Source organism: Syngnathus scovelli, chromosome 7 (genome assembly GCF_024217435.2).
Source record: "Syngnathus scovelli strain Florida chromosome 7, RoL_Ssco_1.2, whole genome shotgun sequence".
Taxonomy (NCBI): Eukaryota; Metazoa; Chordata; class Actinopteri; order Syngnathiformes; family Syngnathidae; genus Syngnathus; species Syngnathus scovelli.
Window position 1 is genome coordinate 2,183,256 of NC_090853.1, and position 27,194 is coordinate 2,210,449.

Below are 27,194 nucleotides of genomic sequence, written 5' to 3' on the forward strand. Positions count from 1 at the left end.
TCATTTTGACGGACTGCGTAGTAGAGGGGGGGTGTAACGCGCACCGCGCAAATGCATACTATATGGGCAGGGGAGCGCGGGAAGATCAGTGGCCGAAATGCATTAACGTCACTATTTGGCGCCAAAAAGCCCCCCGTCCGCTGCAACTGGACTCATGAGGATGGCGGCCTCGGGTGGGTGGGGGGAATTCTCGTGAGGCCGAAATGCATTAACGTTACATGTCCGGGCGGCCGTTATTATTTGGCGCCAAAAGGCCCCCCCCCCCCCCGTCCGCTCCAACTGGACTCATGAGGATGGCGGCCTCGGGTGGGTGGGGGGAATTGTCGTGAGGCCGAAATGCATTAACGTTACATGTCCGGGCGGCCGTTATTATTTGGCGCCAAAAAGCCCCCCCCCCGTCCGCTCCAACTGGACTCATGAGGATGGCGGCCTCGGGTGGGTGGGGGGAATTGTCGTGAGGCCGAAATGCATTAACGTTACATGTCCGGGCGGCCATTATTATTTGGCGCCAAAAAGCCCCCCGTCCGCTCCAACTGGACTCATGAGATGGCGGCCTCGGGTGGGTGGGGGGAATTGTCGTGAGGCCGAAATGCATTAACGTTACATGTCCGGGCGGCCATTATTATTTGGCGCCAAAAAGCCTCGTCCGCTGCCACTAGACTCGTGAGGAGCGGCTTTGTCATTTGAGGAAAAGTTAAAGAAGTTAAGAATAAATTGTACTGATTAATTTTTTTTTTTTTATTTGACCTGTACACCACAATTTCACATAGCTTAATATAAACATAAAAAGAATAATTGTATTCTTCTAATTACCAATACCAAATATTTAAAATAAATAATTTAGTGCATTTTACAATGGAAGAAAATTGAGCAGGTTTAAGTTATCGTAGGTGTGGGGTCACTTAAATAGTTTAAATTCGCATTTTATACACCCACTCATATGAGAAAACTCACCACACAACCATGCAGGTTCTGCTCGCGTTCCAATTGCCTTTCGCCACCCCCGCCACGCGAAAGGCATTCCAGACATTTTACCTGTAGGGCTATCAGTCATTAAAACTGCCAAGGGAGAAATACAGAAGTTGTGTGTAAGAATATTTCATTTATTACACAACAGGTAGAAAATCCTCATTTGATTTCAACCATGATGAAAATACTATCAAAGACAATTTTTCCACCAGGCCTCTGTTAGCTGTGAATATTCTAGTATGCTAATGAGAAGCTAATGCTAATTGGGTTCCTCTCCCTTCTGCAAGCATCATTGTTCTCCCCCAATTGTTAATTTGCAAACAATCTGTCTTCAACAGGTGGTCAAGCTTTTCGAGACCGTAACCGGAATCCCTGACCGGACGCGACCTCGCTAGTCCAACAGTTCATATTCTTAACCGAGGGTGCAAAAACAGAAGCATTTCGACACTCCCGTTTGTTTTGGAGCGTGCTCCCTTAATGGACACGTTGGCTCACGTGACGGCGTTTCCTCGCCAGTTGGGCCGCCGTTCCAGTCTCGAGTTGATAAAACCCACATGGGCTCGCCTTCAGCTCCTGTTTCTTTGGGCGCGCTACGTAAACACGCTTCACATGTAAGGGCGCGCAATTAGCTCCAGATGTTTCCTACCGAGCGTGTGCGCTCGCCGACAAAAAGCGAACACTCAGGTACTCGTGGGAAATCCAAGCCACAGAAACAGGTTAAGTTTTTATTTTAACTGCTGTAAAGTGTGACATATTATGTGGCTACTGATTGATGAGCCTCTCGAGGTGACCATTATTAACTTGACGGTCTTTAGCCTCGAAGGGGTTTGGGATGAGGAAACCTGATCTTTATTTAATGTTTGGGTGAGAGGGGGTTGAATAAAATAACCAGCTGGAATTTCCGCCCTTTTCGCGTGCCGCTATTCTGGGCACCAACACAGAAAAAGTGGACATGGCAATTTTATGCCTTTGGCGCTAGTATCAGAGTCATAATTGTTGTTTTTGTAAATCGCTAAATCATACTAGATAAGCAAAAACAATTGGTTAATAAACAGTTAAATCAAAATCAAGTAATCGACAAAATTATCGATTCTAAAAACATCCGGGAGTGACAATTCTACCGTCTTCTTCTCATTCCCAGCGAGGAGAGCTAAACAAAAATAATTGGTTAATAAACAGATAATGCAAATAAAACATCCGATTAATCGACGAACTCATCGACACAATCATCGATTCTAAAAACATCCGGAAGTGACAATTCCACTGTCCTCTTCTCGTTCCCAGCGAGGAGAGCTACTCTGTAATCGACTACGCCCTGAGGGACGAGATCTGGGTTGGCTCGTGCCAGCCCGAGGAGGTCAACCTATCGCCGGTTCGCGGCACCACCGGCATGTTGAGCTCACGGCAAGGCGGCGCCAACCACCTCTTCCGACTGCGTTTCAAGAGCAACCACTCCGGCGAAAAGGTGCCCATGATCTTAGGGACGGACCTACTGTGAGTACTCCATCTTTTCAGTTCTTGCTCGGTCGTCATGTCAGCTTTTTCACTGCCGTCTCGTTCGGCCCTTGTCGGGTTCGCAGGGGTATTTTGTTACACTTCCATTGTCGCCGCCATAACATTCACCTTTTACTACCTCCTGCTAATGGGACTTGGGAAATAAACTTTATTAGTCCGTCATTTTGTCTTGGCTCTTGCTGTGAGGCGGTTAATAGTTTTATTGACGGCCTGCCAAGTCGGTGGTTTAAATACGTTAAAAGGCACGTGGCTGCTTGAATCATTTCGGTACATCTGAGAAGTACTTTTACGTGGTTTATAGTTTTTATCTTTGTTAGGAGAGGCTTTTCCCGAACCGCCAGTTCCGTCTCCCTTTTGTACAATAAATAGAGTGAAGAGGGTTTGTTTAGACAGATTATGTAACGCACACATAAACAAAGGGGATCTGTCATATATTTGGCTTGCTACGTGGTTTATTTGTTACAGCCCACGCTGGAGAATGAACAGTTGCACTTAGTTGTGCCGGCGCTGCAGACTATTTCTCACGAGAATTTTGCAATATTCCCAACGAAATAGGATTAGTTTAAAAAAAAATTTCCAAACCTATAATAACAACCGATTGTCCCCATGGAGTTTAATTTTATTTGATCGTAAAAACCTTTATTAACTCTACTGGAAAAATTACAAGTATTTTTTTATTATTATTTTATTAATTTAAATATATTTATTTTTACATTTAATTTATTTAATTTAATAACCGTCATACAAATGTATAACGATGCTAATATGGTCATTTAACTTTGATGAGTGAGAGACAATTTGCGCCTGTTTTTTTTTTGTTTTTTTTTCAGCTGAGTCTGCTAATGTTTGCTTTTGGTTATTTAACAAAAAAGACCAAAGACGTGCTTGTAATTACGTGGGGCCCGCTGAAGAGGGGACATTGTGATGAGCAAGACAAGTGTTGTCCATGTCTCCACGAGGGCTTACTGCCCCCTCTGTGCACTGTGCGGTGTGATGAAAAAAAAAAAAAAAAACCTTCATCCTTTGATAACTTGGGAGTTCGGGGGGCCTTGGTTGGGATGTCACAATGTGTGTGTGCACTGTAGTAGTCTGGCAAGTGTCCATTCTTACAGTGGTTGCATAGCAGCGTTCCATTGTTAAACGGACTATTTCCCACGAGTGCCCACCCCCCCATTCACACACGACGGTTCACTCCCTCAACCCGTCTTGATCATCTCGTGTTTGCGCTATCTTTTGTTTTAGGTCAGAAAATAGCTCTCACTTCCGATGTCTATTCTTTTCGAATTAGTGACTCAAGCCCACGTGAGACATGGAAGCGGTCATCGTTGAGTCAGTCGAATTAAATTGGAACGAACTATGGAGGTCCTTAGACCTCAGTAAGTTATAAATATTTAATTTATTAATTTAACTTATACATCAGGAAATCAAACTCTGGTGTTTGAGATACTGATACCCCAAAATTGACCGTTGTCAGCAGGATTCGAACCTACGCGGGGAGACCCCAATGGATTTCAAGTCCATCGCCTTAACCGCTCGGCCATGACAACTTCGATATGGTCAGATATACGAATGCGAAAATGAAATGCTAAATAAATTGCTGCCAACAAAAACTATGACGGAAAACTGTTGGGACTGCGAGGCAAGAGTGACACAATCATTAAACGTGAGCCCGTTTTAGTGGAGGGGGGATTAAACTTGCCATTGTTGACCAGCCCCTGTGTGCTCTTTTGTTTTGGTGCCGTGCACACGTTGGCGTGACCCCCATTCAGTGAATAACTCGTCGTCTCCGGGCTGGAACAGGAATTGTCACACAAAAAGCCATGCAGCAAACCAACACAGTTGTTAGTCAGACGTGAAATTCCGACACACAACAGTTGTCGTATTTGCTAGCATGATGCTATATTTTGGTTTTTGACTAATTTTGGCGTTCTACTCTGGTTCAAATATGCGTTTCCCTTCAAGTCATGTTTCCGTCAAGCGTCGGAAAACGTGCTTTGACCCTTGCTTTGGGTTGGGGAACAGTTCTGAAGGTTAGGGAAACAAAAAAAACAAAAAGGAAGGAAGGATAGAAGAAGGCTGTCGTCGCTCTTTATCTAGCCGGGAAAGAAGCAGTAAGGAGATCTACTGAGAATGGATTTATGACGCTTCGCATTCTCTCGTCCTTTTGTTGTTCACCTAACCGGCCTAACACCTGTCTGCACCTAAACACACACACACACACTCACGTCGGGTATGTACATTCCACAGATAACCATGAAAGCGCCTGTCAGAAACATATGCGCTCCATCCATACCGTACAATTCGACATCCGCCGTCCCCAAAAAATGTGTTCAGCTGCGTCCCCGGTGGCAAATGTGGACATGTGTCACCATCGCTATATTAAAAAACAGTTGTCTTCGCTCACTACATCAAGTTACGAAGCGTTTGTTGAGTCTTGTTGGGTGACCTGGTTGTTAGGTAAGGTTGCACTTGGAGTTGGTTAATAAATCACAAAGCGGCCATTTTGTGATAAGAATTTGAGTGTTGGGTGACGGCGGTTAAGTGAAAGCATGTGACGACTTGAGTCGCACAAGTAGGTCACCTTAGAGATGTTAACTCACAAATTGTGGGTATGACCATGCCATTTAGATGTTTGGAATTTTTTGGGAGTCCCCGAAGCCAGTATTATTAGGCAGATTGGAATTTTACACGTGTATGACTAAGCAATGTAAAAATGACGTTTTATGACGGTGAAAGGTTCACCCTGGAACGAATTAGATCAACTTCCTTTGTTTCCGATGGGAAAATGGGTTTGGGATAAGAAAAAAATTAATCGTGTTCTGATTCTGCTTGTTTTTTTTAATTGAATAAATGTTTCATATTCAAATCATACTCATTTTAACATGGGCAGAAATGAATTGGTGAATACTCTGCCAAGTAAATTACCTTGTGATCGGTTAACTTAAGCCCGCTGATCAAGCTCGAAAATCCCAATCGTGCATCGTCTCATATTTATGGGATACCAGTAATGATTTGCAACACCACGTGTCCTCGATCCCAACTGAAAAACAATAATCCAGGCTGACTCACAGGAAAACCTGCGCTTAACGTCCATCAGCATGTTCCTTCATGTTTTATGAGTCATACTCAAATCCCTTCACTCTTGAGATCCTCACCCTCAGCTAAGTGGGATGTGGGAACAGGTGAAATCCAGAGATAAAGTTTCGTGGAAGCTGATCTGCGTGGCTCCACCCACTGTGCATGTTTTCTTCTCAGGGATCAGACAGTCACGAAAGAGAAATCGCTTAAGTCCCTCAGTGGCCTCCTGAGACTTTTGCTTTTGTGCTGCTTCTGTTCAACCTGACAACACACCTCTGTTGTCTCCAAAACCTGCTGAGCCACTCAAATCCACTCAATGAGGCCCATTCTGTTGAAGCTCTCAAAGCTCCCCATGCACATTCAATTTATTAGCTACACTAGCACCATTTAATACTGGAATAAAATAAGCTATTATAAATTGCTAATTGACCCAAAGTGTTTATTTTTTTTAGGAACGAACGCGCTAGGTGGATCAGCGCCCTGGGCCACAATGTCAACAAAGACAAGAATCAAGATAGGACAAGTAAGACAATATCGCCCCCGTGTGGTCGTTGAATAAAACACCCGGGGCGTCCAAAAGGAGTGCTTAGGAATCGTGTCGTTATAGACGCCATGCAGGTGGAGGTGACCAGAACCTACACGGCCAAGCAGCCGGATGAGTTGTCGTTGCAGGTGGCCGACGTGGTGCTTGTCTCACAGCTGGTTGAAGATGGTAAGAAAACCAAATCCCAAAATCTAATCACGCAGATTCCCCACGAGATGTTTGTCTTTACGTCAGGCTGGTACGAAGGCGAGCGTCTACGTGACGGCGAGCGCGGCTGGTTCCTGGCAGAGTGCGCCGAGCCCATCACGTGTCAGGCCACCATCGAGCGTAACATGCAGAGGATGGACCGCCTGCAGGGCCTGGAAACCAACGTGTGACGTTCAGGGGGACCGTAAAAGGGACGTTTGACTGAGCCAGTCCTCACGTTAGTCCTCGGTGACCATGAATAACAGGGATGACATAAGATGGCCGACATCTTATGAATAACTCATAGGTCCTTGAGAAGGTGGCATCAACCTGGTGCTGTCAAGGTGTCCTTAAAAAACAGACAGAACTTATCAGGACAAAAGTACTGAGACCCAAGACCATTGCACCAACAGGAGACTTGAATGATGAAGAAAGAACTCTGTGAAATAACCCAAAAACCAAGGACAACTCCTGCCTGTTCAGGTTTAGAATGGTCAAGATGGCAGCAAAGCACTACTTTTGCGTAAAAAAAAAAAAAATCTCCTCTCTTCAACAGCATCAAAAACTCACAAGATGGCAGCAAAACACTACTTTTGTCTTAAAAGAATTTGGCACTGAGATTCCACAAGATGGCAGCAAATGACTACTTTTGTCTAAAAAAGCTCATCAACTTCATACATCCTTGGCACCAAAACATTTTAAACTAATAACAGGGTTCCCACAAAAACATTGTGAAGGCTGAAGAGAAGTGTGTTCCATTACTTTTGTCCGTATAGGCCATTTGGTGGGGAGGCAATGTTTTTGCGCATCAGGTGGAAAATGCCATTTATTAAAAGCTGAAGTTTTTTTTTTTTTTTTTAAATCGAGAGACAAGACACACACACACTTGGTGACGCACGAGTTTGCTCTCTTGCAGCTTAAGGTGCCAACAAGACCATCTGCCACAGCTGTGGGGGTGTGGCCATGGAAAAAGTCCTTTTGCATCCACACACACCCAAGATTTCATCTTGTAACCATGAATTGCAGTAATTTGTAAATCAACTGTGTCCCAGTTGTAAATATGTAAAAAAAAAACAATTTTTTGAAAATGTTTTTCAAATACAATCGAAACTTTGTCCTTCATCAAAATTCCCTAAACACTCTGCCATGCTATTAAATGAGAAACTGTGCCTAAACGTTTGACTTCTACTGTAAATGCTGTAAAAGAAATTTTTGATACGGCTCCTTGTCCGGGGTGTTTTCGATTGTACAGCTGTACCTAATGAAGTGTCCGCTGATTGTATGTATGGCACATCAAGTCATAAATAATAAAAGCTTAATTGTTGATCTATTGGAAATGATTTATTATTTCTCATATGTTATTTTGATGATGTAAGTTGATGATGTAAGTTTTTAACCCGACCGCAATGATAAATGATTAATATGGCAATGCATTTTGTACTTAAATTCAAGTTTGGCAAACACTGAAGTAGAGTTTTATTTCAGATAGTCGTAACATTTAGACACTAAATAACCGACCGGTTCTACGTTTGAGGTGACTATTGATGGGCTTTGAAAACGCAGATGCATGTGAGCATTGGAATCAAATGCAAAAAAAAAAAAAAAACTGCTTTCACTTTCTGTAGTCCGACTTGTAAGAAAGCACCAAAAAATGTGTGGTTTTCTAATAAATACGACAACTAACCTGCGATTCTTTCATTCCGAGCTAATTGTCGTCATCGTCGTCGTCGAAGTACTTGTGTTGTCCTCTAGGGGCCAAAGGCTTGTCATGGCCTCTGGCTCCGCCCCCAGCGCTCTCTGCTGATGTGGACGACTCCTGCGTGGTAATGAGATCGACGATGGCCGTGATGACGGCGCAGTCTTTGGATTGGTGGTTCTTCCAGTCCACAGGGGCCGGCCTGCGGATTTTTTCTTCCAGCAGAGAATTAAGCGCTTGTTTTAGGTTCTGGAGAGAGAACAGATGAGCTGTTGATTATTAAATAAAAATGAACAAAAACATTTCAATGAACCAATTAGGGGAAAAAAGACCATGGTTGTGCTATATATATAAAAATGCTTGTTGGGCTGCTTTTTATTACCTTGACAAGATGAGCAATGCGTGCCGGCGACCTGAAGACGATCCACTGGTCCACGGCGATGGTCTCCTGGTCCTCGTCCTTCTGGATGCTGATGTCGCCGCCGAAGAAAAGCAGAGAGAAGGGCGACACTTCGGTGCAGTCGTACAGGAAGATCTGAGGAGACAGAAAATGAGACACGAGGCGGTTTCGGACTTGGGATTTGTGATTAGGTGGTGAGGTTGAGGTTTATTCCAGAAAATGGTCAGAGCTTGTAAAATTGGTGGTGCAATGTATCACAAATCGTCCAGGGAGTTGCAGACTTGGCGCGGGTAATAAATACATTCGAAAAAAGGCCTGCTTAAAAGGCAGTCTGCGTTCAAGAGGCACATTTCATCCTGGAAGCTCCTTGACAAATACAATAAAATCATCAAAAAAAAAAAAAAAAAAGGAACGAGAAAGCGGAGACGACCGCATCAGCCTGTCAGGGACAAACGCGTCACTGCACCGTGACGTCAATGCCACGCTTCTCTTGTCTCTGCACGTGTGTGTGTGTGTGTGTGTGTGGGTGTGGGTGTATGTGTGTGTGTGTGTGTGTGTGTGTGTGTGTGTGTGTGTGTGCAGTCTTTGAAGCATAAGAGCGTTTGAAAGGCAGCCTTTTAATCAAATATTCATTCGGGCTAAAACTGCCAACCTTTAACCACTCGCCAAGCTGAGACCGCGTCCAAAGCAGACGCGACACACACACACACACGTCTAAACACACAGTAAGGCGAATGAAAGTCTTTCTTACGCTGCTGGTTCTCATTTTGAGGTGATAGATGAGCCACTTGTAATTGAAGTTGGTCTCTTCGGAGTTGACGGACTTGGGGTGAATGTTCACCTGCCCGTCGTGCTGTGTGTACACTTTGACCCTGCACGAGATAACGAAAACAAATAGATTTTTTATTATTATTTTTTCGTTTTGTATTTTTTGGGTTTATTTATTTTGTATATATAGAGAGATGATGCAATGATTAAGCAGCACCAGCAGATGGCCCTGCTCATGATTGGCGGAAATTTCTATCCTTAGGTGTCATGCTACTAGTAAACAAAAGTAGACGGACCGCTATTTTAATTGTGTTTTCATTAGGATGCTACTGCACCAGTTGTCTGTCTGTTGTTGTTGTTTCAGCTTTTAACTCCTGCCAAGACGGGCACAGAGGGAAGCGCGATGAGCGTTTCAGACGGCCACGTTCCAAACGGCGCGAGCCTGACAAAACCATCGCGTTGACAGCGGGGAACAATCTGCTCTCGGTCTGACCGTCTGGTTTGCTCGTGAAATAAACTTGCGTGAAGCATAAGTGAGTGTGTCAGAACTTTGAAAACATTTGTGTGAGGATCTATATGAATGATCTTGCTCACCCGGGCCTCTTTTTACTATGCCTTGGTCGGATCATGGCTACTTTAGGATACAAGCCGGCTACAATCACCGCCTTGATCAGCTTCTCGTTATCTGAGGGAAGGCAGAATGTCACTTTGGTATAAAAAAATATTTTTATCCATTGAAGAGCTCCTCCTATCTATCTACCCGAGTTGACGTTAGAGTTGGGGTCTTTAGGGTCCTTGCTGCTGACGAAGCCCGCGTGCCAGAGATGTTCGGCAAACTGGCCCTTCATGTTGTGCAGCATCTAAACGAGACAAGGAGTCAAGACGCGGGGTCACGTGTTGGCAAAAGCTAACCAGGTCCAAAAGTCTACAAATAAAACGCTCCTCTTTATTTCCAACCTGGAGCGTGTTGACAGACAGGAAGTTGTCCCAGCAGAAGCTTTGCTCGCGCCGCCACCGTTTCGCATCTTGCCAGCCCTGACCAATCGACAAATAATGACCGATTAGTGTAGGACATTACAAAAAACGAATCATGTGATCAGCTCTACTACCTGGAAGGCATAGACCACAGTAAGGTGGTCGCTTTTGGAGTTCCTGGACAGCTCTTTCCTCCTCTTGTCTGCCAGCGCCTCTTTGCCCTGTGAGGTCATCATGTCACACCACGGCTGCTTTTACGTACGAGGTGCGGCGACCCTACCAGAGGGATGAAGAAAGGGTCTTTGAAGCTGAGGCAGGCGGCGATGGTGAGTACGGGGTCAAGGCAGCCTAACAGCGCTCCGAACAGGATGAGCTTTCCGATGTGAGGTTCCACGGGTAGGCGGGCCAAGTGGAAACCCAGCGGCGTCAGATTCTCCGAATGGTCCAAAGCGTTCTGACGCACACCAAAAAGATATTTGACTCATTTTTCCAATTAATTTTTTTTTTTTTATCTTACCAGGACTTGGAGGTTCTTTATGGCTAGATTGACGGCCTGTTCACTGGGCGGGTCCAGAGCTTTCTGCAGGAAGTGAGCGATGCCCCCGAGCTGCAATATCTAGATAAGAGAATACAAAAGCCAAAACACACTAATACACCTGACTGTTATATTTTTCCTGCTCGGTTAGCAAACGGACGCATTAAATACTTTCACCTGCGAAAATGTATTTAAATGCCTCAAAGCTGAACCTCAGGGGCAACGTTAAAAACACACTCAATAAAACCGCCGATGCAAACAATCGACGGGAGTGACCTTTCCCTTCGTGTTCCATTAGCATGCGCTGAGGCGGAGAGTGAGTGGATTGGGAGGCTTTCCGGAGCGGATGAACGACATAAATGGCAATCCGTTGCTAAAAGAGGCGATGCCCTCGCCTCCTCCAGAGGGCGCCGTGTGAACGCAAAGTCCTTTGTGCTGAGTACAGTTATTCAGGTAAAATAGAAAATCTCTGCAGGAAAAAAAAAAACATTAACAGGTCCTCCAAAAAAAATGTGAGGACCTTTCAGCCAATCAGAGACCTAAAAAGTTATTTATGAGTATAAGTCATCGGATGAGCCAAACTATAAAAAAAAATGTTGGGAAAACAGATTGAATTTTAAATGGCCTTGATGTATCACGATGCTGACAAATGTGCCTTTCCAACAACTCATGCGAGAAGATTTGTGCTTTGAGAAGCCCGCCTGTGATTGGACGGCGCGTTACTAGCAAACGGACCTTGATCTGCAGGCACAGCTCCTCCAGCGGAGTCCTCATGATTTCTGGTAATTGGTAGGAATCTAAAAGGCTGGCTCGGAGACCGTTGTACAGATGATAGCACTTGCCGGGGCACACTCTAAGAAGAAGAAAAAAAAAAAGCTTAATTAAGAATCATTTTCATTAAAATGCTTTCAGCAAGCATCTCATGCTAATTGGGCCTGGCTCCATTCTGAGAAGCTTTCTCTTTTTCTCCTTTCGGACCACAAACGTGGATGATAAAAGGAAAATTGGCCTGTAATCACAGCGGCCTAAACAGCCATAAAATGGAGCGCCGTGAGTAAACAAAAGCCAAATCCATACGCCGCACCTGCCAGCGCGACCTTTCCTCTGCTTGGCGTTGGCCAGGCTCACCCACTCGGCCGTCATGGTGCTGATGTTGTTGTTGGTGTCGAAGTTGGTTTCCTTGATCTTGCCTCCGTCGATCACAAAAACCACATCGTCGATGGTGATGCTGAAAGCAGTCGGGGGGGGGGGGGGAATGGAATGAAATCAGACGGAAAAGCACTTCAAAGCAAGCGCTTCGAAAATGCTCAGTTTGGACTCGGAATCGTGTTTGAGTAGAAAATAAAATCGAGCTCTAGGGAGGAACTTGGCACCTATTTTTAGTGATGGAGAGCGCGGTCAACTTCTTTCATTTGTGCGTGAGCGCAAGAATAAATCTTCAATTAGTCAGCCCCGTTTCAAGCCCTCGCAGTTCTTAATCTTTATTCGCCGCTTTGCAGCCAAGTGAAATTGGGAAAAGCCTGAAGCAAAAAAAAAAAAAAAACGTTTGTCCGGGCCGGTCGCTTACCTCGTTTCGGCTATATTGGTAGCAATCACAATCTTCCGCACCCCAGGTGGAGGACGCTGGAACACCTTGGGAGGGAGCAAGGGAGATGAGGTTGAGATTGGATTTCGGCACAAACGGAGGCGTGAAAATAAAAGCGGACGTGGAAAGAGAGATGGCGGCGGCAAACACTGACCAGGGTCTGATTAACGGTCGGCATGAGCGAGTGCAGCGGGATGATGACAAAACGATCTGCAACCACAGACCGGGTTTTAATGATGTCATAAAGTCATGTGACAACTATGAAAAGATGCATTTACCTGATTTGAACATCTGCTGCGCCATCAGCAAATCATTGAGGCTGCTGATGTTGTCCCAGCCAGGCAGGAAGACCAAGATGGCTCCTTCCTGTCCAACGTAAGCAAACTAAGATGAGGACAAAAGAATTCTCCTATCCTCCAAACGTATTTACTCGCAGCTTCTTATCTAGCCCAATTTGTTATCACCCAAGCTGACATTTGCCGCGTGTTGGGAGACAACTTCAGCGTCTGTATTTTTATTTATGATTGATGGATTTTCATCATTTCACAGCCGCGGCTTTTAGACGAGGACAAAGAAATACGGTGGGGATGATATTAAATTGGCTGAAAATAACCCTGCAATTCATCTTCTCAATAGGAGAGGAAATAAATTTTAAAAAAAGCATTTTCGCCCGCCAGCCAACTGTGTTTAAATTACAACCAATTATTAGTATTGGTCTACAGAGTCTTTTATAAACTCTTAGAGGAAAATAGAACAGTCATGTTGACTTACTATCTTACTATGTCCATTCATGGCTGCACGTTATTGGTCTAATTATGGTTCACCGCAGGCATTAAATAACCACTCGGCCGCTTCTTCTATTCATGAATTTGTCACGGCCGATCAGTCGCTTTTATCCGTCTGACATACGTCGATTGGCTCGGGCTGAGCGTGGCCGTGACTGACGGACGCAGCTAAACACGAGTCAGTCTTTCCACGACGACAGTAATAAGCGTGGCGCTGGAAATTGACCAAAAGAATAGGGAATCAACATTCGGTGAGGGGGAGCATCTGTTCAATGGCTCATTAGCGCCGACCCGCTGCCCAGTTGTCGTGTCATTTTCTCTCATCTTATGTCTGGGCGCGCTTGGATGGATCCTAACCCTGCTGTTCCTGCCATCTGCTCGATAATGACACACGGTTTTGGATAATATTGTGCAAAAATGTACCTCGAACTTACCTCGTCGCTGAGCACAATATGGCGGATAAGCGCCACGATGAGGTCCAAGTCGATCTTGTCGTCGCCGTCCAGCGTCTCGAGAGCGGCGATTGTGCTCTCGGAGTATCTGGGAGGAAAAAACAAGTGACATTATGTTACACAATATTACCTCATCCCTAATTCTCCAACCCACTTGTCCTGGAGCGTGCGAGCATAACAAGGCCAGCTCTCTTTGTATTCGTCCTCCTTCTCCTTCTTCTCGGGTCTGGAGTGGCGCCCCTGCCAGAAGCCTCTTTTCCAAGCGGGTCGGCGGTCGTTGTTCTTAGGCTGATATCTGGTGGAGAAAAAAATAAAAATAAAAACAGGTTCAACAATCAGGGTCTAACAGTGAGATGTAAATGTCATATTCTACCTCATCATCTCCACAATGTCCTCAAGGAGGAGCTCCTCCACTGGGAACGTAAAGCCCGGGATGTGGATCATGGGGCAGTTGTCTAAAAGGACAGAGCGCCATTATTTACGACATCCGAAAAGATAAGAGCTGGAAGATGATGCTTGTCGTGGAGGACGCAAATACCAAAGTACTTGGAGAATTTCTCTGCGTTGAGCGTGGCACTCATCAGGATGACCTTGAGGTCGTGTCGCACGTCGAGTAGGTCCTTGACGATGGTGAGCAACACGTCGGATTGCAGGCTTCGCTCGTGGACCTCATCCAGGACCAAGTGACTGATACTTGATAAATTCCTGTCAGGAGATGTTTTGGGCATTTTATATAAAGATGCTAATCTGTGATGAAGTTCTTGGGTTCCCTGAAAATATTTTTGCATCGTACTTTTAGGATAAATGTATTGTAGCGACCTCGGCACAATACTTGCAGCGTTTGGTCTGACTGCCTGTAGCCCTAAAATGACTCACGCAGGTCGAGTCGTGCCAACTTTGGGATGAGCGCAAACGAGATAACAAAAGCCGACACTCTCGCTTTCGACCGAGGATGTGAGGAGGAGTGGGCGGGGATGACTCAACTGTGTGTGCTTTCTCTGCCTAAAAGGATGATGGTGGGGGGGGTGGGGTCATGGTAATGTTCCTGCCAACTGACAGCAAGCGTAAATCAATGAAGTGGACTGACACAGGGAAGGAAAAGTCAAAAATGAAACGCTGGAAGGCGGGACACTCACGTGTCTGAGCGAAGCCACTGAAGAACAATGCCCGTGGTGCAGTACAGGATTGAACCTTTTCCCCGAGGTAACTTGCTGGAGAAAGACAAAATGGACTGAATTTTTCCAAATGAGTCCTAAATAAATTTTTGGGCATTTTGTACTTACCACTGCAAGCGAATTTGGTAACCGCATGAATTTCCATTGCCGACCTGTTCCGCCCTCTCAGCGGCCACACGCTCGGCGACCTGCGTGAGACGAAAGTTAGCCAGAGTCGAGCTAAGCGACGACGTGAACGACTTTGGCGTACCGAGATGGCGCTGATGCGGCGAGGCTGCGTGCAAACCACACGGCACACGGAGCCCATGCCGCGCCTGATGTAGTCGTCCAGGATGAACTGGGTCACCTGGGTGGTTTTCCCGCAGCCCGTTTCGCCGCTCACTACCAGAACTTGGTTGGAATTAATCAGCTGGACCAGCTCCTAATAGGGCAACAATGTCGATATTGTTAATTGGTAGCATGACCAAATGAAACTCATATTTCAAAATTCAGAATGAACCTCTTTCTTCCCGTAGGATGGCAACTTTTTTCTGAACGTCTGTGGAAAAGGACAAAAACAAATTCTTAAGCGATGAATGGCGATGAGAGAAACACCAAGCTGTCACTCAAACTCACCAGCATCTCCTTATACTTCGGGTGTGATTTCTTACACTCCAGATCTCTTTTCAACGACTCATCCAGCGCAACATTTCTGGATGTTTCATGGAGTAGGAACTCGAGATCTTTGTCATTCCTCCTCACTTTCTCCTTGTCTTCATCCACCTTCACTTGCTGCCGCTCCATCGCATGATCCTTATCGTCGTCATCATCATTGACGGCGTCGTCATCATTATCATCCCAAGCGTCAGGAATCTCATCTTTAACTGCCTGAGAGATTGAACTATGGAGGGGAAAAATAAAAACAAAATCAGCTATCTTACACAGTCACTAAAATATTCATCATAATTATTGTGTTGCCATTCTTTTTGTCTCTTATCTATGTCCTTCTTTTACATGGTTAGATTGAAACACTGCAACAATAAAATATCGTTGGATGTCAAAATGTTAGTCATGAGCAGCGGGATAGTGCCTGAGGATAATGAAGATAATAATAATAATAATGCAGACCGTTTCTGGTCTTCCTCTTCAAATTTGATCTTCTGTTTTTCCTCTTCACTCATGTCCCCATCGAAGTAGCTGCACGAAGCACATTGGTCACACACAGTTATCGTATTTTGAATATTAATACCAATTAGGCAAATTTGCTTAGCCTTGTGCTTTACGATTGTTTTAATCGTGGAGACGGCAAAAGCAGTGATTTTCCCCATGAATGAAAAAGTAAAACCTCTTACCAGTGACTACTTTTACTGGAAGGTACACGCCAGTTGCCCGACGCAGAACCTCTCGCATCATTATTTGGTCTCTCCAAACCTGGCTGGTCATTCTGGACGGAGTCGAGCAGCTTGATAATGTGCTGCTCTCTGGTTTCATCCATCTGGACCACTGCTCGCTTCACTCATGCAGACAAAATGGAGGATTAAAACAAGAAATGTTTGTGAAACTTGTCACAAGTTCTAGACGTTATTCGAGCAGTGTGGTTCTTATAAACCCCCCAAAAAAGCATACCGATCTCCGGTCAGCCTGTTTCTTCCTCACGGCTCCGTGTCTTGCATACCACAAGCCAATTTCTCGGCCTTTCAAATGCGAAGGATGACGAGAAAAGGAGTCCTGGTCGGGGTCGCCACTATTTCCACCTCCCCGGTTGGCTCTTTCTCTGCTGCCATCACGGTTGCCTCTACTGCTCCCCCTACTACTGCCTCCTCTTCTGCCTCGCCCTCCGTACTTAGAATTCATGCCGCCGCAAAAAACACGAGCGGCGTCGGCATAAAATAATAGAACTTGTTAACGCGCGTTAGCCAGCAGCATTAGCATTAGCTTGGCGCTCCGCGGTTCAACTAATGGAGGCGCGGGGATTAAATTAAAAACAAAAACCCTTTGCTAATGACGTTTACAAAATATATCGTTAATTTTTCAGGTATGTTGTTGGGAAACAATGCAATTAACGAGCCGCAATTAGCCATTCATAGACATGTTTCTATCCAGTGTGTCGCACATTATGACGTCACCATTTGTTTGTCGCTTGTAAATGACGTGGCGCGCACTGATTGGTTGACGTGGAAATGGGTGGGAATACGATGATTAGATCAATTAAATCAAATCAATTTTTAATTGCCAAGTTAGAGCATGCCAAACAAGGGATAGATAGATAGATAGATAGATAGATAGATAGATAGATAGATAGATAGATAGATAGATAGATAGATAGATAGATAGATAGATAGATAGATAGATAGATAGATAGATAGATAGATAGATAGATAGATAGATAGATAGATAGATAGATAGATAGATAGATAGATAGATAGATAGATAGAAAGAACTCAGTGGTGGTATCAGTCAATGAGTAAAAGTTATTTTATCCACCTGGGAAACCTAATAAGCAAGAAGGCGTCTTTTTAGTTACTTGTGAATAATGCACCTGGTGATAAATTGCAGGTTCCGGAATCTATTACAATAGAAGATGTCATTTGAGGACATCCATTGTATTGCTTTGTGCTGTGGAAAAAAAAAAAAACCTAATTTGTGTTTGCCAAGAGCTAGTAAATGTGGTGCGGTGTTATTTGGAGCTCCTGCTTCTCCCACCCGACTGCTTAAGCACAAGAAAATGTGAAGAGCTGAAGCTGAACGAGCAAGCTGGGCATCAAGTGGGAGAAACTAATATGAAAGAGCTTTATAAACTGTGAGGGATGCGGTAGTGGATTTTTCCCCCCCTATTGCTTAATACTGATGATTCCTGGTGTGCACTTTTTGTTTTGTTTGCCTTGGGGAGACCGGTGATACATACAAATGATCTGTGTGTTCACAGAATCGTAAAAACCCTCCGGCCATTTTTTCTCCCCACATAAATATTTAGCAATGTATCGCGCAAGGATGTGTGTCATTTTCTTCTTTCCTGACTCTTTCTGATTACATTTCTCTTTAGCCCACAGAAAACATCCCAGTGCTCTCCCTGGTTGTCATGGTAACAAATGCCCATTGGCCCCAGACAATTTCAACTATGTGCTAACCATAACACTACCAATAAATGATTCTTAAGTGCGGCATCGTTTTTTTTTTTTTTTTGTCTTTTGTGTGCTATGAATGTCGGCCACTTTTTATTAAGACACAACTGATTATATGTCCCAATTAAACAATAAAAAAAAAGAATAAGTGCCATTAAGCTTAAGCATAATGATTACCGCAACAAATGAAAGTTTAAATAGATGTTTTATTTATTTTTCCTCCAATAAGGAATCCCAGTTGTGTGTCGAACCAGATGGCTGGCGTGAATCAATAAACATGCAGACACCCAAGCGCCCGATGCCCAAAGCCTAAATTCCCACAAGCTAAGAAAGCAAAACACTTACTGATCAATTTAACACAAATATTAATCAAAAGTAAGGCATGAACGGATCGAGTAACAACATATCAATTCCGCTACGCTGCTCCACTCTGAACCTTTGCCACCATTAAGAGCCAAAATGGCAGAATTCCACTTTTGCATTTATTATGAAATTGTCATACATCACGACATCGCTGGAAAATGGAAATTCTCAGCAGTCTCGTCCGTAGGCAGTTTCTCATAATGAATCTTTAATGACAACGTTCTTCGGGGGGGGAAGGAACATGTTTCCGTTGATGAGGTGAGATCGCCAAAGGATGATGGCGAAGCCTGCAAATGACTCAAAGATGAGCGGCAACATCAAAAACATATCAACATATATTTTCGAATACCTATTCTGGTTTTACACATTTGCTATCTGGGGAAAATGAAGGCATATTTGGTTCTGATAGAATGGTCGGCAACAATATAAGAATTCAATTTGGTGTTAAAATGCACAAATTGACTTTTGGAATCTCAGTTGGGGATTTATGCATGCAGGGATTGGATAGAAAGTGAGCCCCGATTTTTTCCTGTGATGAGGAAAAAAAAAAAAAAAAAAACTGGCATACAACTGCAGTCTTTTCATTTGCTAGCAAAAAACACTGACCGCGGAGAAACACGTCATGATTAAAACAAATACGGCGCACTAGCGAGCAACGGCGAAACACACGATAAACACTTGTGGCGGCCCCATCAAAACCCATTACCATCATCAGGTCTGCATCCATGTGGTCAAGGCGACTTTTTTTGTAATGAAACACTGAAAACAGGGATGAGTCAGACTCACGGGTCAGCTGACCCCTCCCCTCATTGGTGATATCAAACATGTGACCATAACGTCACCTCTAAAACACGTCGGAATCTATTAATCTCTGCTTGAGTCAAGTGAAAGGCCATTTTTTTTTCTTTACCTTCACCAGAACAAGTAGAATTTCAGTCCTCGGTGTCTGCCGCTTGTTTTCTGTAGGCTTCGTTGAGCAGTTGTATTTCCTCTTGATATCCCGAGCTCCCTTGCGTCTGTTTGCGACTGTTCTGCCGATGGGCCTCCACCGTGTCGGGTATGGTGATGTTGATGGCCTCAGCTTCCGGGTTGCCGGTGGTGGGGATGAGCAAGGAGTAGGAAGCCGTCTCGCCCAGGTCGCAGGAAACAAAACGATTTTCCCTACGTGAGTAGCGCAGCGACGGCGAGCGGGCGTGAGTGGACGACTGGCTGATGTTTGACACGATGGAGACGCTGTCCATGGCCTCCTCATTATCACAGATCTCCAAGACCTCCAGGTGGATTTTGACATTGGTGTCCCCTACCCCGGTTCCCATTCCCAATCCGATGTCCAGTCCCATACTGACGCCGTTGAAGTTTACATCGTCTGTGTGGTCACCTGACGCTTTGTCATCTGCACTGGGCTCGTGGCCAACCGATTTGGAGCGATACACCTCCACCTGGAGATTAGCATAGTTGAAAAAGCCACATAAACATCAAACGTTGCTTGATACACATTTGTCTGCTCAGCAGTTGAACAAATTCATGAACTGTGAGGCAAAGATGCTAACCACTAGCGGCTAGTGACTAGCCACAAGTGGCTAGTGGCTAGCCAAGTGGCCATTAGTGGCAAGTAAAGTCACTAGTGGCTAGAGGTGGTCCCTAGTGGCTAGCAACTAGTGACTTCACAAGTGACTTCACTAGTGACTAGCCAGTAGTGACTACCACTAGCCACTAGTGACTTCACGAGTCACTCGTGACTACCACGAGCCACTAGTGACTTCCCTAGTGACTAGCCAGTAGTGAGTGCCACTAGCCACCAGTGACTTCACTAGTGACTAGCCTCTAGTGACTAGCCACTAGTGACTACCACTAGCCACTAGTGACTTCACTAGTGACTAGCCACTAGTGACTAGCCACAAGTTTGTGACTATTGCTAGCCACAAGTGACTAGTCACTAGTGGCTACTCACTAGCGGCTAGTCACTATTGGCTAGTCACTAGCCACTAAAGGCTAGCCACTAGCCGCTAGCTTTTAAATAGCATTAAATACACTCAAACGTATATTCTCAAAACGTAAACTAAATATGACTTGAATAAATAAACAATGTATCCATCCAGAATCCAAAATAAAACATCATCATACCCTTTTGGAGTTTTTGGGGGAGATTTTCAATCCATCGCTGCTAACCTCATAGGTGGACAGAGATAGGGTCTTCCCAGTGGGGGCTTGCAGGGACACGGTTCCCTGGAAAGCGCACAGCGGGATGGACAGACTGGCTGGTGACCTCTACATTAAAAGAAGAGTCCACAAAACAGAATATATATATTTTTTTAGATTGGTATGTTTCAAACTTGCTACTAGAGCTACGCTTATATTGCCACACCAATAATTAACTACAGCCCAGGCCGTGCCGACTCGAGGGCAGATTTATCATTAAATAATTGAGCTGATGTTTGCAAGAAAAGGAGGAGACCGTGTCGGATGTCATTAGAGGCCTCAAGATTATTTACATTAGCAGCCTCCGCTGTAATGATCGTCTGGCGATGGTGCACATTAGAGACAAAGAAAGATGTCAATGCTTGGCTCCATTATATTATTGGTGTGAATGAGTGTGTGGAAGGGAGGGGGGGGGGGGTGAAAAAAGGGAGGAAGCGCGACTCGAATGCTGAAGAAGATCACATTGTCAAGTAAATCAAATAATGCTTAGAAGCCATCAGCGGGATGAGCACTCAGATGGAAGTGAACGCCTCGCGGAGGCATAAATCTATTTAGGCGGGATCCGCCAGAAATCAAATGATTACGTTTGAGCCTTGGATGAAGGTTATCCTGTGTTTCCAATAAATAAATGTAAGACAGCCGAGTGTATCAAGTTAGCAGGCCGCTATGAGATGCTAAATTTGAGCATTTTCTCTTACGTGCGATCAAAGTCAGCTAAGACCCAATTAGCGAATCTCTGATTATCTTGATTAGTGTGTTGATGGCCATTTTGGGGTTTCCCCTGGAAATTTTGGTATCATCTATTTTCATGCTGGCAGAATATTTAAAGGCTTTTAGTTTTGCTCCACGGGAACGCACAATAAAGCCACCCCGGGGGGTAAAACATCCTCGGCGATGAAGTCAGCGAGAGGCCAAAGATGTCTTTAAGCTTTGATTTTACGTCTCTCCGTGGAAGCTGGAAGGCCAGAGGGGATTGACAGTACGCCGCAGAGACAATGGCTAATGACATCTCGGCCGCTAATGAGCAACAAAACACAACCAGGCGCACCGTGAATCACAAACTTTGTTGCTGATGGATGTTTAGCTTTGTGGCTCTCTCGCAGCTTGCACGCCAAGATAAATAAACGTCTTTTCATGCACCGTGAGGAGTGGGAGGCTCATTTTTCAGCTTCACTATATTTCTTCATACAGCTGACACGGGCGTTTATTTTCTCATCTGCCTGTGAGTCCTTTATATTTAATAGAACTGTATTTCAAGTCGATTTGAATTATTTCTTCGCACAGAACCATACTGTTGTGATGTATTGTGTACCAAGCAAACCACAATTACAAAAAAAAAAATTGTTAGCATCGATTGGATGAACCCAATTATTATAGACATGAGCACACATCCAGCAGCCCTCCGCGAAGAAGCCAATAAATTGATCCGAGCCCAACTGTGAGCTCAATTCTGTCGGTCAGCATGAAATGAATATTTGCTTTTTGACTGACAGGCTGACATTTTACGCTTAAAGCATGGTTGACAGCATCTCGCACGATTGCCCAACTAATCGTTCGCCATTTTAGGTTCAGTCTGGTGGTAAGATGAGACAGTTTGAGGTTTAACTAGAAAAAAAAAAAAAAAAAAACACAGACGACCTTGCTAGGCAGCTGTGCTGTTATCTTGCAAAAAAAATTCTAATGAACACGGATAGAGACGAAATAGTAGTTTTATCGAAACTGGGAAATGTCTTTTCATAAAAAGACGTAGTGATGTCACAGGTTGGGAGGGGGGAGCGATTCCCGCCAACCGGAAACTGCAAAACGACAGCTACAAATTGCTTCACGGAGTTGCTTTGTACCTGTCTTTGCGTTCGCTCCGATTTACTCCTGCACCACTCCCAATCGGTCAACTCGATTTTCCGGCACTCTTCATGCGACAGCCTCCTCTCCGAGCCCTCGAACACAGACGAGGTGTCTGTGAGACTGCGCTCCTTCTCCCGCTGATTAAGACGAAGCGAGGGAACGTCACGGAGGCCTTCCTCACCTCCGTGATTCTCGCGGGGCAGCGGAGGGCAATCAGCCAGTGCTTCTCCGCCGCTGCCAAAGTCTTCTAATAAAAGGTCCGGATGAAAGGAGCTGTCCACGGGCAGTGTGGCGCTGAAAGGAAAATTTGGGCCCAAGCTGCAGAGCCCAGCAGTTTCCAACGCATCGAGACGGTTGTTTGTAAAATCGCTGTTGAAGAGGCTGTGGTAGGCTCGCTTCTCGGCCGGCGTGTCGCTGAGAGACATGTTAGCGTGAGATAGCTTGAACACGCCGCAGCCTTTCTGGAGGGAGAGGTTGAATTCGAATCTTCTTTTCATTGCTGTGAATGGATTCAACAAAAAAATGATTGGAAAATCGGTTTCGATTCGACAGGCTGAAGCGTTACGTTAGAGAATCGTCAAATCGTATTGCACTCCATGTATATCGAATCGTTGTTGGAGATGATTTGTTTTGTTTTTTTAATTTAGCTAGCTTTGGAAAACTTTGCCTTTTGTTGCATGTTAATAAACAAAACAAAGGCTAGCGTTGTACCATGTCGAACGGAATCGTTACGGAATCGAATCACATTGTTACATTTTAAAATCGATACGTCCTTGAATCATATTTACTTCCAGTGAAAACTACAGCTTCTCAGATGTTATGTCTACTCCGCGGGCCTTGTCGTAATAGAAATTCATCTCAAGTTGCCTCCATGTTTGTTTCAGTCGTTGGTCAGAGATTCGATTCCTGACTACCTGAAGGGTCGGGCTCGGGCTCACGGTTGCAGTTAATGAAGCAGCCGCACGGCATGTGGATCCAGCGCTTGGACAGCACGAAGAGCGGCGTGACGGCAGGCGCCAGCAACGTCAGGAAGAAGCCGAGCGTCTCGAGGGATGAGCTGCGTGCGTTAGCGGCGTGGCGCACCAGCATCAGAGTCTGTGAATGAAAGAGAGGAGGAAACGGGTACGAATGAAACCGAGTCGACGTTGGAGGTCATGTGACCTGTGTTCCAGACCATCTTTGCTGTTTTATTGCACCCTAAACAGATTTTATATAACTCCAAAAAGTTCATTTTTGCATTCTTTAGCTTCTCAGTATGCATTGCAAATTCCACTCATCCATTTTTTGAGTGAATTTTTATATTTTATGTGATTAAATTTGGTTACACAGATATGCTTTATGCAAGGGAACACAAAGAGTGGTGCAGCACACGTAGACATAAAATGTAGCGACCATATTCTAAATCTTATGCAAAAAAATGACTAATATAGAATCAAAACTCGTATCTCAAGGCATATGCATATGCATTCAACATATTGAAGTAAATGTTTAGACGTGGTGTGTGTGTGTTGTTACTCATCATCATCGGCATCCACAGAGTAACCCTGACAACCGCCAGGATCATGGAGAAGCGTTTTTGCGCAAACACCGCAGGGGAGTCCCCCACAGCCGCCGACTTTTGCCGGCAGATGACCCCGGAGCACCCTGCGCCCGCCTCCTTCCCCTCCTTGACCTCGCACGTCGTCCCGCATGAACTCGGGCTCAGTTCGTTATAGGCGCCGAAACTTTTATCCAGGCTGTCCCGAGAGAGCGAACGGACGTCGCCCAAATACGCCGCGTACTGCACGCGCCTTTGCGGCTCTCCGGAGCACAGCAGCTGGTAGGTGAGCGGCAGAAAGAAGAAGAGCAAGCCGCAAAAGCACAATGAATATAAAAGACACAGCAGCAGTGTGTAGAAGCTTTCACTCTCCGGAAAGCAGCCGAGGGGAGCCTGCGCGAAGCTGCCCCATCCGCACAAAGGTAGCACGCTGACGGCGAGGCTGACCGCCCACACGCCGGCAATGGCCCACATCACCCGGAGGGGCCGCCGGATGGAACGAAGCACCCCGAACCTCTTGGTCACGTAAAAAGTGTACCCGGCGATCAGACAGGCCTTCATGTTGCTCGAAACCCCTTGGAAGACGTACAGGAGCCCGGCGAGGTTGCATAAACTGGCCGAGCGTCCGTCCCGTTCCCATTGCAGGAGGATGAAGAGGGAGAGTGGCACCACGCTGAGCAGGTCGTCCACGGACATGGACGCCACGATGAGACACAGGGACGTCTTCCTTCTCATCTGCAGCAGGGACAGGAGCGAGTACACGCCGCCGACGAAGGTGGCGGCAGCGATGGTTACGCACAAGGCGAAGAATAGCAGGCGGATGCGCCCTTCTACCGTCACCTCGGAGGCGTCCGTCCGATCGGTGGTGGCCGCCGTGAGGTGGCTTTGGTCGGGCGGCGAGGAGTTGAGTTGCGGCGTGGACATTTTCCGATCAAGTTGTCTCCCTACTAAGCTAAAGTTTGCAGGAAAATGAGAGAATATACATCATTCTTTTTTTGTGCGTGTTGGAGGTGGCAAGCTAAGTTCGCCGCTCCAAGCGCGCCACCGCGGGGGGCACGCAGCATCGCGTCCAGCTGCCGATGTGCACACGCTGTCGACATCCACCCCCTTTTCTCTCTCAGTCACAGTCGGGGATGGGCTCGACATAATAATCACTAAACTACTTATACGTGCGCAGCACACCATTCATTTAACACACGTGCTACACTTGTGCGCAAAAAGAAATTCATTCTATTTTGTGAGCAATCACTTTGTGATTAGAAAAATCCAATTAAGATGGGATAATCAATTATATACTTTAGGTATTAAATCCAGGCAGCAAGTTGGAGTAATAGTTACTTTACATGCCTCACAGTCAGAGGCGTAGCTAGAAAATTTTCAGCGGGGTGGCCATGGTGACCCAAGTTCCTTGTGAGGTGGTCGAAGGGGCCTGCGTGATCAAACTTTGACTTGCATGCTCAACCCATAATAAAAAAAAAATGGCAGATTTGCATCCATAGTCCTGAAATGGCTTCTTCGAACCCAAACGGCCAACAATATGATTTAAAAATCAAATTTAATAACTTGGCAATGAACTAGCACTACTGAACAGATGTTTACACTCGGATGAGGTAGTGTGTGCCAATCCCACCCGGCCGTGTCCTTGTTTTGTCCCTTTGCGATATGTTCAAGGATTTTCAGCTACGAAGGACCACCATGTTTGTTCACAAGGTTCATGGTCGTCCTCCTATGATTTTTACGGCTCTCATTCTGTACATTTTATAGGTCACACTTTATTACTCTTCTCCGACTCAATGATATGATGTCATCGTACAGTGCAGAAAGCATCCTGACCGGGGACATAAACATGAGTGTAAACATCTCTGACTTGTGGTCGGCTAATTGAGTTTGGGCTAAGTGACTTTGAGGCCACCTAATGACTCTGCTCTCTCTCTGTGGAGCCACAGGGACGCAGCGGGGAACATTAGAGGACAAAATGCAACTCTCGTGGGTGTGCACACACAAACACATGCAAACGCACATACCAGCTGAGTTTAGTATTGCACTGCAAGGTGACCTAGTTTGTGTTTTCACACACGGGTGTGCAATGAGAGGGGGTAAAAGCGTGTAAAAAAATGCATTTTCTAATTAAGAGGCTGTTTATTGCTACGCTCAGTTGAAGGTTAGAGTCAAACTAAACATAAAACAAAAAAAATAATACAAATAATCTCCATGAATATGGGAGAATCCATAGGCACATATTGGCTAACATTTAGCATCTATGGGATGTGGTGGGGCTGTTAAAGTTTAAGCAACAAATGTCTGAACACAAATGATGCTGCAACACATAAAGACAGACAATTCTCATTAGCACATATTCTTCATCTCCTGCACGGAGTGACAAATTTTACTGCCATATTAAGAACCAAGAGGGTATTATGTTGTCTTATACTGCCCCCATGTGGCCAAATTGTATACACCAGAATAAGCAACACAATTGGTGTTGTGATGAAGTGCTAATTAGCTCATTAAAAACACATCACAACAATTTTGCTTGTGTATCTGGGAGGCAAGAATTATTATTGCTTTAATTATGAAATGAATCCTTACATAAAGTTCAGTCAATTAATCGTAATTGTCAATCTGCAGGTTGAATCATTCAGATGTCCTTAAACACCACCTAAAATTATTCCATGTAAGCCAAACTTTTCCTTAACTTTCACATCACAGGGGCTTTTTTAATAGCTCAATAAATCAGGTCGAAGGCTCAAACCTGACATCTTCATTACTTGCCAGTATCTACTTTCATTGCAGTGTCTTCTTCAATAAACACTGACTGTAGTCAAATCCAATAAAAAACTTAAAATTAATGAACAAAGACGTTTGATCTCACAACGACCGACATCCTATTCCGACACGTCATAAATTTTACAACAAAAGCATCGACTTAAAAGTGAAATACAAACATACAAGACTTCAGCATGGGCTAGAAGTGACGTCTGCTTTGCAGTCCAGAGGTTTTGGATTCGAATCCCCTCTTGTGTGATGACAGACGGAGCTAAGATGTTTTCCTTTAGGGGGGCGTATCTCAAGGATATCTCAGGGGTCTGTCAAAATAATTGTTCCCCCCCGAAAATGTCCAGAAAACACTGATAAAAATTCATGATATGTTCGCTACAGGCGACGGGTGGATATATTGAAAAAAATTGCCTGGGAAAATATGGAGCCAGTGCCCCGCGGCCCCCCCTCTAGCTCCGCCGGTGTGTGATGAATTCATGAATTATATACTGAATATTCAGTCTGCGAACATAGTACTCCATGTAAGTCCATTTTGCATAGGATCCAGGCTGCTGGGTGTTTGCTTAGTGGCCTCTGGTGACGCATTTTAGCACAACACATTTTACAACAAAGCAGCCATTACCCTTAGCAGCATCCATTATTCATTGAAAATTCTTTAACACACACACATCAAAGTCAGTGATTATATTTTAAAAATAAATGAGAAAA

The 27,194-nt window shown here is 45.0% G+C and overlaps 3 protein-coding genes and 1 non-coding gene across 6 annotated transcripts in view; 1 reads left to right on the forward strand and 3 right to left on the reverse strand.

Moving 5' to 3' along the window:
• The window catches only part of LOC125971767 (rho guanine nucleotide exchange factor 26), a 22,524-nt gene extending 14,902 nt beyond the window's left edge, over window positions 1–7,622 (forward strand). The window contains exons 10-13 of one of the 2 annotated variants that reach the window (XM_068651271.1): window positions 2,254–2,463; window positions 6,015–6,085; window positions 6,170–6,274; window positions 6,341–7,622. In XM_068651271.1, coding sequence (XP_068507372.1) covers window positions 2,254–2,463; window positions 6,015–6,085; window positions 6,170–6,274; window positions 6,341–6,483 — 529 coding nt within the window. In that variant the 3' untranslated portion in view covers window positions 6,484–7,622. Of the gene's footprint in view, window positions 1–2,253; window positions 2,464–6,014; window positions 6,086–6,169 lie in introns of both variants that reach the window. The other variant, XM_068651270.1, reaches the window with a different exon arrangement.
• Window positions 3,950–4,031, reverse strand: trnas-uga (transfer RNA serine (anticodon UGA)). The gene has a single exon. It is a non-coding gene; the product is annotated as a tRNA-Ser (tRNA).
• Window positions 5,985–16,777, reverse strand: dhx36 (DEAH (Asp-Glu-Ala-His) box polypeptide 36). Of its 2 annotated transcripts, XM_049724695.2 has the most exons (27): window positions 16,269–16,777; window positions 15,995–16,152; window positions 15,771–15,839; window positions 15,279–15,543; window positions 15,163–15,201; window positions 14,914–15,084; window positions 14,772–14,851; window positions 14,625–14,699; window positions 14,027–14,193; window positions 13,862–13,943; window positions 13,643–13,783; window positions 13,471–13,576; window positions 12,530–12,617; window positions 12,406–12,461; window positions 12,234–12,298; window positions 11,751–11,894; window positions 11,402–11,519; window positions 10,649–10,747; window positions 10,412–10,585; window positions 10,266–10,352; window positions 10,114–10,191; window positions 9,917–10,016; window positions 9,751–9,841; window positions 9,140–9,260; window positions 8,371–8,523; window positions 7,977–8,237; window positions 5,985–6,641 (listed from the first exon to the last, which is right to left on the reverse strand). In XM_049724695.2, exons 1-26 carry the CDS (start codon window positions 16,494–16,496, stop codon window positions 7,998–8,000), a joined length of 3,195 nt encoding a protein of 1,064 aa, XP_049580652.1. In that variant the 5' UTR covers window positions 16,497–16,777; the 3' UTR covers window positions 5,985–6,641; window positions 7,977–7,997. The 2 variants fall into 2 exon arrangements, with proteins under 2 accessions (XP_049580652.1, XP_049580651.1); XM_049724694.2 differs by lacking the exon at window positions 5,985–6,641 and having other exon boundaries at window positions 7,739–8,237.
• A 1,173-nt stretch (window positions 16,778–17,950) lies between these two features.
• Window positions 17,951–24,822, reverse strand: LOC125972409 (probable G-protein coupled receptor 149). Its single transcript, XM_049726072.2, has 5 exons — window positions 23,692–24,822; window positions 23,086–23,267; window positions 22,168–22,670; window positions 20,252–20,395; window positions 17,951–19,566 (listed from the first exon to the last, which is right to left on the reverse strand). Exons 1-5 carry the CDS (start codon window positions 24,630–24,632, stop codon window positions 19,060–19,062), a joined length of 2,277 nt encoding a protein of 758 aa, XP_049582029.1. The 5' UTR covers window positions 24,633–24,822; the 3' UTR covers window positions 17,951–19,059.
• Between the last annotated feature and the right edge of the window lie 2,372 nt (window positions 24,823–27,194).

Excerpts from the sequence above, each read along its gene's own strand:
- dhx36 (XM_049724695.2), bottom strand. The coding sequence starts at position 16,496 with ATGAATTCTAAGTACGGAGGGCGAGGCAGAAGAGGAGGCAGTAGTAGG. Across the intron at positions 14,700-14,771 it reads TACCAAATTCGCTTGCAGTG|CAAGTTACCTCGGGGAAAAG; the intron begins GTAAGTACAAAA and ends GTCTTTCTCCAG. Across the intron at positions 14,194-14,624 it reads CAGTGGCTTCGCTCAGACAC|GAATTTATCAAGTATCAGTC; the intron begins GTGAGTGTCCCG and ends ATCTCCTGACAG.
- LOC125972409 (XM_049726072.2), bottom strand. The coding sequence starts at position 24,632 with ATGTCCACGCCGCAACTCAACTCCTCGCCGCCCGACCAAAGCCACCTC. Across the intron at positions 23,268-23,691 it reads ACTCTGTGGATGCCGATGAT|GACTCTGATGCTGGTGCGCC; the intron begins GATGAGTAACAA and ends CTTTCATTCACA. Across the intron at positions 19,567-20,251 it reads CCCCCAAAAACTCCAAAAGG|GTGGAGGTGTATCGCTCCAA; the intron begins GTATGATGATGT and ends GCTAATCTCCAG.